Source organism: Ictidomys tridecemlineatus, chromosome 1, assembly GCF_052094955.1.
Source record: "Ictidomys tridecemlineatus isolate mIctTri1 chromosome 1, mIctTri1.hap1, whole genome shotgun sequence".
NCBI lineage: Eukaryota > Metazoa > Chordata > Mammalia > Rodentia > Sciuridae > Ictidomys > Ictidomys tridecemlineatus.
In genome coordinates this window covers 88,004,805-88,016,771 of record NC_135477.1, presented here as the reverse complement: position 1 = coordinate 88,016,771, position 11,967 = coordinate 88,004,805, and the positions used below count along the sequence as shown (strand labels likewise).

General features: G+C 46.5%; 1 protein-coding gene across 3 annotated transcripts; it reads left to right on the top strand.

Annotated features, from left to right (window-relative positions):
* The first annotated feature begins 2,103 nt into the window (after positions 1-2,103).
* On the top strand, positions 2,104-11,713 carry Otp (orthopedia homeobox). 3 transcript variants are annotated; one of them, XM_005328983.3, is made up of 3 exons: positions 2,104-2,389; positions 3,680-4,089; positions 9,777-11,713. In XM_005328983.3, exons 1-3 carry the CDS (start codon positions 2,353-2,355, stop codon positions 10,305-10,307), a joined length of 978 nt encoding a protein of 325 aa, XP_005329040.1. In that variant the 5' UTR covers positions 2,104-2,352; the 3' UTR covers positions 10,308-11,713. The 3 variants fall into 3 exon arrangements, with proteins under 3 accessions (XP_005329040.1, XP_040128736.1, XP_077900264.1); XM_040272802.2 differs by lacking the exon at positions 2,104-2,389 and adding an exon at positions 2,923-3,263; XM_078044138.1 differs by lacking the exon at positions 2,104-2,389 and having other exon boundaries at positions 3,277-4,089.
* The last annotated feature ends 254 nt before the right edge of the window (positions 11,714-11,967 follow it).

The window sequence follows — 11,967 nt, the reverse complement described above, 5'->3', positions numbered from 1 at the left end:
TCCGGCCAGGAAACTACCCAAGCCACACGTTGGGCACAAACCCCTTGCGAGTCCCTGGACAGACGCAGCCAGGTGCGCACTCCCAGCCGCGTGCTGAGCAAACGCCGCCCCGCCCAGGTCTGCTGTCTGGTCTACTTCTGCTGCGCGCGCCTGGCGCTTTAGCTTTTGGGTTTGGGGGATTGTTGGAGGAAAGAAAGATTTTATTGGAAGGACTCTGTTTACTTTAGGTCTCCAAATTCTCCTCCCAGCAAAACCTTTCTGGAAAGGGCACCGCGCGCCTGCCGGGTGCCCTTTCGGCTCGCAGATCTGCTGCAGCCACCGGGCTCCGCGGAACCGAAATTCCCAGTCTCGGCGCCCCAGCTCCACCTAGGCCGCGTTGGCAGCATCTGCAACGGCCTCTGAAGCCCGGTCGGGCCCGGAGCTTCTGGGTGAGCCGTCTCCACAGCTCGGAAGGACCGGGTATAGTTTTTGCCCTGCATTCACACGTGTGTGCGCTTGTGTGAGCACGCACACACTGGTGTGCACGAGAGGAGGTTGAACGGGCTGCAGGAGGGACAGAGCAAACAAAACTGCCCTAGAGTTCGCTTTTGCCGCCTCCTTTGTCTCCTTGCTTGCTCCCTGTCACACACAGCTGAAGGGACACACACACACACACACACACACACACACACACACACACACACACACACACAATTCCTCTCTCGCATCTGCTCTCGGGCAGCATTTCCAGTGTTTTGTGTAAGTCAATTGGACGGCGAACAAAAAAAGCCATTTGCTCTGTATTATTTAAAACAGACTTCATAGGGCCACCCTTTTGTGGAAGCTTTATTTGCACTAAATGAATAATCTTAATTGCATCACTCTCGAATTAAAAATCAATGTTAATCAAGATGGGAGTAGTAAATATCAGTTTTCATTGTGACTGGGTAGAGGGCATTTTTCTTGTGATGCAAATAAAAATACAAGTCAAATAACTTTAAAAGGGCATTATGTTCTGCTACAAATACAATTGAAACGGATTGTTTAGGAGCAGATCAGAAATGGTACAGAATTTTGCACTTAATTTCCTCAGTTATCATTTACAATAAGAACCTCTGGGCTTGACAGCCAAGTCTAAACAGTAGTAAATTAGTACAAATTTATACTGATTTTACTCTAATAATCGTAATAAAAGCTTATAGATTTGGCACTAATTACATAAATGCCTAATGATCTTGAAAATTACTCTGGTTAGAAATATATTACTAATCTAAACTTTGTTGTTGGCTGGCTCTGAAAAATCAGAACATTAGAAATGGTTCGCTTCACTTGTGCAAAGCACTTTAAATTGTTCACGTAGTTTAACATATTCAAGAGGAAAATAAAGAGCATTTAACTTTATTTACAGCCTTAAGTGGAGTTGGGAGCCGAGCTGAACTTAGAAACTTTGACCAGAAGAGTGGGTCAGGGGCCAGGATCTAGAGTGGATTGGGCCGAGGAGCGGAACCTAGGATTGAGCCTCGTGGGAAGAGTGTAGAGCGCACCAATGCACCCTGACTCAGGTCCTGGAAGCCGACACCGGGCACCCGCAGCGCCCGGGGAGCCGACTCCTCTTGGCGCTCTAGGCCGGCGGTAGGGTTGGTGGTCGGTAGGCCCCGTGGCTTAGGCAGGATCTCTGGTGCAGGCCTGCTGAGCAGCGGAAAAGTCTAGGCATCGTCTGGAGGCCGCCGCGTGCCCGTGTTGGGCCCTGGGCTTGACCAGAGCAGGCCAATGTTGCCTAGAACGCGCGGGCGGGGCGACTCTTGGGTCACGCGGGGGTCATGCCCTGCTCTGGTCTCTTCCCTGCCCCTGCTCCAGGAAGTTACTAGCTCAGAGACACGGCTGCGCCAGTGAAGCAAGCAGATCAGGACAGGGGGAAGAAAAAGATGTGTCTGGGAGAAAAATCTCAGGGAAAGAACTAACGGAGGCCGGGCCCAGAAGCCCAGGGTGAGACCGAGGCATCCGCCGCTGCCTTAGCTGCTGCTCGGGCTGGAGCTGCCAGGGTTGCCGCCGCCGCCGCCTCCTCCGGGCGGGCGCGGGCGGGCGGGCGGGCGGAGTGGGGGACTCTCCGGGCGCTGACATTTGCAGGCTGCCCTCCTGATTGGTCCCCTCGCCAAGCTGCTCACGGGTTCATTCAACTGTTAAGCACCTCCCCGTCTCTCTAAAGGACATTATAATGCAAGAAGCCCCCTTTTTAACCACAAACCGAATTTTCTTTCATTTAGGTGATCTATATATATCTATATCGTATAGCTTATAGCTTATATCTATTTTAAATAACTTAAAGCCGCTAAAATTTGGGGGGGAACAGCTTTCGCCCTGGAGCGGTGCGCGATGCTGTCTCACGCCGACCTCCTGGACGCCAGGCTAGGTGAGTGTGCGCCTCTGGCCCCGGCAGCCAGGAGAAGCCGGGGCAGGAAATTGTCAATTTGTTCCTTATTTTACCTTAATGCGCCCTAAATGGACTAATTTCTTTAAAAGTAATTGTGCAGTATTAAAGTTTAATTTGATTTAACATCGTCTTTTAAAAAAATCTATGGAATATGTAGATCTAGAAAAGGAATTGGGGAATGGTGTTACTTTTTGTTTTTCTTATTTTTGCTTACCCCCACCCCTTTATTTTTTTTTCCAAAGGCGATCTATCCCGTGATAATTTGTTTGGAGGTGTTTCTCTTTTTTCTTTCCTGTTAGCTTTGACTTGGGATTTCTTTCTCTTTTCTCCTCTCTCCCACCACCTCTTTTCCTCCTCCTCCTCTAAGTATGGTTGAATTTGTTTTCTTAAAAAAAAAATAAAATAAAATAAAAAATTTGGCCTAAAAGGAGAAATTGCTGTCATCGAGGTGGATTTGCTAAGTGTGCTGGTTGAGAAGGAGAGAAGCCAAATTCATCTTCACAGGCATCTCTACCTTCTAAAAAAGGATCCAGCGTTGCCAATGGCTGAAAGGAACCTTTTATTTCTCTGGAAAGAAAAGTTGAATTCTCTGAAGTTTGATTCACTGTTATGTCTGTAGAGTTTACTCGAGTTTCTTTTAAGCCATCTGGGTCGCTGGGCTCTGGGTTTCCGGTTTGGGATTCTTTAGTGATGGATGTGATTCCATTTTCCAAACACTTTCTCAGATTTGAGGGGGGAGGCGGAGCTGATTTGGGTTGATTTCTGGGGGTGGAAGTCTTGAAGACTTATCCATCTTCCGAAAGTGAGAGGGAATCCTGCAGGAGGTAGAGTCCGTCAGTTTGCCTTAGCTTAGGTGAGGCAGCAACCGAAGAACCAAGAATCATTTAATTTTCTTTATCTCTCCCCTTTACCTCCCATGTCCAAGGATTTACTCTCGATTTCCTGGGGCGCCCGGGATAGGGTTTATGAAAGGGACTAGGAGGCATGTTTTATTGACGGGCCTGGGAGCGTTTTATTGTGGGAGAAACGAAAGCATGTGCTGTTTGCTACTGGGGTCAGCTGCAGAGAGAGGGGAAAGGGCCAGATGTTATTCCAACGTAATTGGCCAAATCCTGGGGAACCCAGCTGAGCGCTCTGGGAGTTTCGTCCATAGGGCGAGCTTAAACGCCGAGGGTACCGAAGATGGGGCCGAGGAATCACCGCACCGGGAAGATAGTCCTTCCTGGCGTCGCCAGGAGAGTAGTGACCACGATCCCCTTGCCTTCTCAGGTATGAAAGATGCCGCCGAGCTGCTGGGCCACCGGGAGGCGGTGAAGTGTAGGCTGGGCGTGGGGGGCTCGGACCCCGGGGGCCATCCAGGGGACCTGGCGCCCAACTCCGACCCAGTCGAGGGAGCAACTCTGCTACCTGGGGAGGATATCACCACAGTGGGCTCTACCCCGGCTTCGCTGGCGGTGAGCGCCAAAGACCCGGACAAGCAGCCCGGGCCCCAGGGCGGCCCGAACCCCAGCCAAGCCGGTCAGCAGCAGGGCCAACAGAAACAGAAGCGCCACCGGACGCGCTTCACTCCTGCACAGCTCAACGAGTTGGAGAGGAGCTTCGCTAAGACTCACTACCCGGACATCTTCATGCGTGAGGAGCTGGCGCTGCGTATCGGGTTGACCGAATCCCGAGTGCAGGTATGCGGAGTTTGGGCGCTCCGACAGAAGGCAAGGAGGGGACGGGAGGATTGGGGCAAGGGGAGCTGGGCCTTTCCTTTCCCTGTTGAGTTCCTGGGCTCTGCTCCAGCTGCCTAAACGATCCTGGGTTAGTTAGCCTCTTCTCGCCCAAAACTGGCCCAGATCGCCATCCTCCAAAGAACACGCAAGGCCTATCTCCCAACAGTATAGCCGCATCCCACCTGAAATTCCTCAAAAGTGAAGTTCCATTTTGTTGGGCAGCCTTCTGAGAAGGCAAGCCCGCGTCTCTCACGCGGTAAAACCCAGCGTGCACCTCCACTCCAGCTCCTATTATTGACAAGTATTTCATTACACCCTAATGAATTTGTGTTAAGCTTTTGGATAAAACGGGGAATGCAACAATTATACAGAACGCATAAAAAGAGAGGAAATAAAGCTTTTTTTTTTTAAGAGAGAGAGAGAGAGAGAGAGAGAGAGAGAGAGAGAGAGAGAGAGAGAGAGACAGACCCCCCCCCTCGGATTTCACGGTGTGGCTTTATTCTCTTAAAATCACACTCTTGCAGCTCTCCGGCCAAACACCCAAACCTTTGATGTTTGCAAGAGGTTCTACCAATTCCCCGGAAGTAGCCAGGAGATCCTCCAACCGCTTGTGGGCACTGGGTTTTGGTTTGTCTGTTTTTCAACGTTCCCCTAAGGAAATTGGGGTTTGGATGAGAAATGAAGGCTTTCCATTGTAGATACCCGACCCGAAGAAGGCACACATAGGGGGAAAAAGCTTGATCGGAAGTAAACGCAATCATTGTTGACCCCTTGTTGTTATCCAGCCACCCAAGTTGTAAATTATATGTAATCTAGATATCACACCTATAACTGTTTTGAAAATTGAGGTACAAAAGCACAAGCCTAATGAATCCCAAATTTCTTTTCTACTTTTAAAAAAGCATGAAAATAATACCAAATATTTTATGGCAGGTGCCTGGAGGAGAAATTTCAAGACAGGCACTTAGTCTTGAGCTATCCAGGGTGCTGAAAATCATCTTGCTATCTTGGACATTGGTATTTTCTGTCCTCTGTCCGGTGTCCTGGGTGTTAACCTAACTTGTTAAAGCTGTGCTACCTGCTTTTATAGATTGATCTTAAATATCTCAAATAATTTGTATATCATCCAATAAATGAGCAATGAAGGTGTTCCCGTGTTAAATGTTTGTTTCCATTTGGCATTTTTAAGAGTCTAAACGGGAAAAGTAGTACATGCTTCTGTTCTAGTAGTAATGAATGTCATCAGGGATTTAAATGGTCAAATTAATAAAGCAATGTTCAGGATATAACATAATAATTAGCATTTTTATTTAATATAAGTCTGAGTGTTTTTGTTAGTGAACTTCAAAAGGCCTGAACTATGGGCCACTAAAATTACACATCAAAAGACTGCTAATTATATTGTGCATATATCTGTTACTAGTATCCTTTAAATCTTTTACTTTCACCTTTTTAAAAATCTGAAACTGAATTCAACTTTGCAAAATACAAAATTAGAAAACTATGCTCATTATAATTCTTGATTGTAGGTCATTCTGCAGGTTCAAAATTCACAAATTTGCTATTTTGTTCCTCAAGAGAAATGTTAGTGGTTAATTGTTGTTTAAAAGAGAAAAATGCTGTGTTTTGACCCAGACATACTGGTAATTAGTTCAAATTAAAATAGAACTTAGAATCACAAATAAAATATAATTGGACAACTGATTTTATGAAAAAAGAAAACGAGGTCTATTAAACTTTATTAGGTCTTCCAAAGGTTAATGACAGTGATTCTTTTAATAGAAAAAGTTGTAAATGAAATAAAATACAAACTATGTGATAGAAAGTTATTTTTTAAGAGTACACAAAAGAATATGCAAGAAGAAAGAGACAAAGTACTTTAATTGTTTTAGCATAATGTTCAACCAAAGATAATAGCTTGAGGCTGTTGATAGAAACAATTTAATAGAATGGTAATTTCAATATTTTTAAAAATAATGTTTCATAGTTTAAAAAGTAATCAGATCAACATAACCTTCTTAATTAACATTTCAAAATGATTAACATTATGTAATGTAATGCAAAATAATTTATGGAAAATGTATTTACTTCACAACTCACTGTACCATTGCTCCTTGACCAAATTCAAATTAAATAGTAATTGGTTTATGTTCTTATATGATGAGTACTTCATAGTTTTCTTTATAGTTAACAGATTGCCACACATTCTTTTCAGCATGTGGGCCACTGCACTGATTAAAAATGATCTAAACATTTAATTTATTGCAATTGTATGTTTTCAGAGATGCTTTTTGATTCTAGGCTAAATTACCCAATATACTTATTTTTATCTATACTTGGTATATATCACACTTCTAAGTATTTATTAAAGCACCTCTACTCACATGGAGGCCAATTCCATGTCTGATATTGCTCCCCTTTTCTGGCTAGTGTAATAAAACCATTCCTTTTATAGCATGCCATTATTAGAAACCAATTTCAGAATTATTTATAACCTGGAATGGCTTATTAAGCAGCAATGCGAGAATCATGCAAATTATGCGATCAAATGCAATATAATAAGCATAATCATTAGTCTCTAGCACGGATTAATTAACTTTCAATATTTTATTTACATAAAAACCAAATCAGTGAAATAACTTCTGCACAGTCAGGCTTGCCTTTCAATATTTTATATGAACAAAAATAATGTGCTGTAATTCCATTGACCGTGTCCCCCAGAATGGCCCTGTCACCTGCCACATCTTAATAGGGGGACAAGCTGAGAGTATTTTCTAGTTTTCTAATGGAATGAGAAATTGCATTTTCTTCCTCTCCCAGCACTATTAAAGTGTAATGAATTCGGCCCAGAGTTCACGGCTGGCTGATCGAAATGAACCTGAGATCTAGGCTTTAATACAGCTCCCCAGATTTCCTCCCAAATCTTCACATTAATCACTTGCTGGATTCCAATGAGATCTTCATAAAGCGTTTGCTTCGAGGGGGGAAAAAAGTAATATTCTTTCTTTCTCCCACTCTTTCTCTATTTCTGAGCCATTTATAGCTGGGGAATTAAACGGGCTATATATTTTAAAATACATTTACAGTATGTCTATATTACTGTAACAGCAGATATCATGAAAGTGGATTTTTAGATTCCAACCTCCATTAGATTCTCACTGTTGTATTAAGCATTTTCTGAGAAGAGCTGCAATTCAAACTGAGTACAAAGTTGTCCCGTGGTTGCGGTTAATATATTTCCTGCAGTTGTCATCTGTGCATTCTGAAAATCTCCCTCAGGTTTTGCCTGCATTTTAATCCGTCATGCTCTAGTTTTCAAGTGGAAACATTCACATTTTAAAAACATATGCATCATAGCTTGGAACGGAGGTGCTCAGATCCCATGCAGATTTTTTTTCTCAACCCCAGTAAGCCATGAAACATAAAAAAATTTGTAGCCATCATTTGACTACTAACCCTCAAACATAATTGAGCACAATTTTTTATTATTCCTACAATATTTAGTTCTTTAATAGCTGTTCTTTTCCGCTTGTGCCTGAGCAGATCCTAGATTCAGAAACCTTTCTGGCAATGATATTTGCTATTAAATCTGTACTGGGCAATTCCACCCCCACCTTCTTTCTTCTGCTTCTCTCTCCACTCCTTCATCTACTTTACACCCTTCAAACAACCAAACACTTCAGAACTCACTGGCACTTGTAGGGTGTTAGGAACTGGTTTTGACTTTGTAAGATACCTTTCAAAATATATCTAGGTGCTGCCTGTGAGGCGTGGGAACCATTTGGACAGTCTCTGTTAAGAGCTCTTGTCCTGTCCAATTCACCCCAATTCAGTGTTGGGTGGGTGCTGCAAAGGGATTTGACACTGCAAGTCTCTCCTGGTCATCTGAGGGTTGCTCTCCAGCTAAGGCCTCTAACAGCTCAATTCAACCACATTGATCCCATCCACCATCGAGGGTCCTGCTGCCTCATTAATCCACTGCACCACAGCTCAAGGGCTGCAAGGAGGAAGGGAAGCAGCTTGTTTGCCCATTGCTGATGCTGAAATAGGCAGCAACGTAGAAAATGTGATAGAAAGACAGTAGTGGGCCATGACTAGTTAGGATAGGAAGGCCAAGGCCCACTCAAAGATAATTCTAGATTGCAATGTGGTTTACTCTAGTAAGCGGAGAGTATGTCTTTGCTTGCAAGGGTATCAATACAAGATTGTGCCTGGTTGGTTTACTGAGAATGGGGGTAGGTATGCCTTGGTACTCCTGATATTAGAGATTGCAGAATAAACACTACATAGATTGGATTAATGGGTTGAACCTCCTTTTGGGCCACAAGTATGGTGGTCACACTCTGCTGGCTAAATTCTAAAAGGAAACTCAGTACCTGAGCTGTGTCCCACATCATTTACATTTAGGCAAAGCAAATCTCCAGTTGACTAGATTTTAGACTCCAAACCTGCCAAATAGGAATGCTGGCATTTTTTTTTCTTAAAGATCAAATTGAAATAGATGGAGATGGGAAGTTATCTTAGCCAGGCAGCTTACTTAATATCTTCCACATAGAACTCTTTCCCTATGGTAGTGAATTGGACATCTGTGGACAGATTTGGCTAGTAGAAAGATTTTTCTGGGCTACTGTAAAGAAAAAGAAGGAGGCTCGTTTTCATCTGGAATGCATTTCATCAAACTCATCTTCCTGAAAAAAGACATCTGTGTTTGCCTTAGAAAAATTAAATTTGTTCATTACTAGTGTGGGTTTCAAATCTAATCTGCTTTCACTTGTATTGGTCAGAAAATTTACTTTCAGTTTATAAATGAAAAGAGGACAACTTGAGGTTATCAGAGGCCTTGTTATCCTCAGCAAGTTACTTTAAAAAAAAAAATAGACTTGAAAGCCCTGGAGTGGCAGGTTCCAGCTTAGGATTCTGCCCAGACAAATGTGTCCTTAAAAATGGTTTGGGAATGGGGCAGGAGATTTGTGGTTATGGCACTAAGAGCTGTGGGAGGAAACAGAAGTCACTGTGGCAACCCAAACAACACTGTAGCTCAGTGGCACTCGCTTTCCCACACGGATCACTATATTAACCTCTCTGCTCTGTCAACTGTGGTGTTAGGGGCTTCCTTTGTCTTTCGATTTTGAAACTGTCTATGTCATCCATGGCCCTTCATCAATTTCCAAATTTCCAGCATTTCTGAAAATTCTATACCCCATCAGAGTTATAAGACATGCTATTAAGCCACATGGGAACATATGTTTATCTTCATTTGTACACCTGTGGGTCGAGCCTTGACACATGCCTGCCTGCAGACCTGTGCATTGCACGGAATGTACCAGCGTGCAGGGGCGTGGTGAACACTACACATTGTGGTGTGTTTGCACTGCGCGTAAACGCTCTGGGGCATGATCACTCGAAGACGCGTGATTCTGCGCCTGGTGGGTAGAAGGGGCTCCAGTTGCCACGAGATGGTGGAGAACCAGGATCTTTGGCTAGGTATTGGGCGTGTCAAGCCGATGTGGTGCGTTTGCAGTTGTTTGGCCTGTGGCTAAGTGGCTGTATTGACAAAGACTCCGTCGTTTAAGCCCCTGCCCCCACAACCCTACGACCGCGGGGCTCGCTAACAGTCCCCTGTCTCTCTCCCTCTTCGCCTGCTCCAGGTCTGGTTCCAGAACCGGCGCGCCAAGTGGAAGAAGCGCAAGAAGACAACCAATGTGTTCCGCGCACCCGGCACCCTGCTGCCCACCCCAGGCCTGCCTCAGTTCCCGTCAGCCGCCGCCGCTGCCGCCGCTGCCATGGGCGACAGCCTTTGCTCTTTCCATGCCAACGACACCCGCTGGGCGGCGGCCGCCATGCCGGGCGTGTCACAGCTGCCGCTGCCACCGGCTCTGGGTAGGCAGCAGGCCATGGCGCAGTCGCTGTCCCAGTGTAGCCTGGCGGCCGGGCCGCCGCCCAACTCCATGGGCCTGTCCAACAGCCTGGCGGGCTCCAACGGCGCTGGGCTGCAGTCGCACCTCTACCAGCCCGCCTTCCCCGGCATGGTGCCCGCCTCCCTCCCTGGCCCCAGCAATGTCTCCGGTTCGCCCCAGCTCTGCAGCTCCCCGGACAGCAGCGATGTGTGGCGGGGCACAAGCATCGCCTCCCTCCGCCGCAAGGCGCTAGAGCACACAGTCTCCATGAGCTTCACTTAATGCAGCCGTGCCCCAGCCCGCTCTGCCCCAGCGCCGTCCCCAGGGCCGCCCCGAGGCCCTTTCGGCGCGCGCGGGGACCCCAGCTCCCTGTCCGGGTCTCTGCCCGGCGCCCTATCCTGTCCCGTCCCGCCCTGGCCTTCACCAGGTCTGTTAAGTCCTTGCCTCTCACCTCCACTCGCTCGGGTTCTCCCCAAGCCCCAGCCTGCGAGGCCTCCCCTCCGCCTGATTTTGCTCGCTCGCGGCCCCCCACCTCCCAGAGTCCCCGTCCCTTCCCATCCAACTCCTCCCTCGGCCGGGTCTGGAGCGCCTCATCCCGCCCTTCCCGCTACCCCCGCCTCCCGCCCCGCTCCGGCCGTGCTCGCGCCCTCCTCCCGGCCTTCCGACCGGCGGCGTTCCCAGCGACACCTAGGACACGACGCCTATGACCCCGCTCCCCCGTGCCTACCCTCTGGCTCCTTTCCCCACGCCTCACGCCCCTCCCGCGCCTGGCAGAAAGCATCCTTCCCGCCATTTTACTTACCAGGGAGTCGACTCAGGATCTGAAATCAGACACCAATGGACTGGTTTGTGGGCAGAAACACACACACTCCGCTCTCGCTCACGCTCAGACACTTCACGCGCGCGCGCACACTCACACGCACACACACACACATACACCAGTGTTCCTAGGTCATACACGGACGTGTTCAAGGGACAGCACAATGTTAGGGATTTGGGTCTTAAAGGAGGACAAGCATCTGCTACCAACCGTCTCATCTGAGGGCCCAAACTGACATAATTTGATTTGTGCTTGTATTCTTTCTCAAAACTCCTTTCTTTCCTCTCCCACCACACTACCCTTGCCCTATCTAGTCACACTCATGCAACCCTCTATTGGCTTGCAAAAGAAGGCTTTCGTTTTATCTTACTTCTATTTTCTTAAGCACAAGTGTGTGAGGGTACAGAGGGGAGGCTTCTCAGGAGGAACATGCCAGTGGACCGGGTGGCTGGAGTAGACTAACGCAGTTATGTGACGAAGACGAGGTGATCTTACCCATTTTGATAAGCCTTTATAAGGAAGAATAAAATAAACATGCAAGCAAAATTTTCCTTTTGTAAAAGTAAAAGCCACATCTCTTTTCTGGATCCTTCAGGACTGGGGTTTGTTTGCTTCCTTTTCCGTTTCTCTCTTCTCGCTGCTCTGTGCCCTTGGTTGTTTTGTGGTCGTCCTGTCGTCTCTTGTGCCCCTCGGCCACCTGCCGGCCGCCGATGGGTGCGCTAGGACATCTACAACCCTGCAACTTTGTACAGAGAAACACAATCAGCTCTTTCTGCATGTGCTGGTCAAATCCAAACCCAGAGAACAGAAGCGCTTTCTAAGAATGAACAAACATGTGAAATAGGATGTTTTGTGTAGATAAAGCATTCTTGTTACATACTGGTCAATTTGTGATATGTTTTAACTTATTGTCTGTGCTTATTTATGGAATTTGGTTTTCTTAATAAATGTTTGAGCTAATATAAAGCATATTATTTGACTTTTCCGGACAAGTTTATATCAAGTTAAATGTAAATGGATAAAATAAAATCATTTTCAGTATGTGATATGGAGAATGATGGGCTTTGGTGTGACATTGAAAGGGGGAGGGAATCTCTTGGGAGAAAAGAGAGTTTGGGGGAT

Coding starts and splice junctions, on each gene's coding strand:
- Otp (XM_078044138.1), top strand. CDS start 3,376: ATGAAAGGGACTAGGAGGCATGTTTTATTGACGGGCCTGGGAGCGTTT. Junction 4,090..9,776: donor TGACCGAATCCCGAGTGCAG/GTATGCGGAGTT, acceptor CGCCTGCTCCAG/GTCTGGTTCCAGAACCGGCG.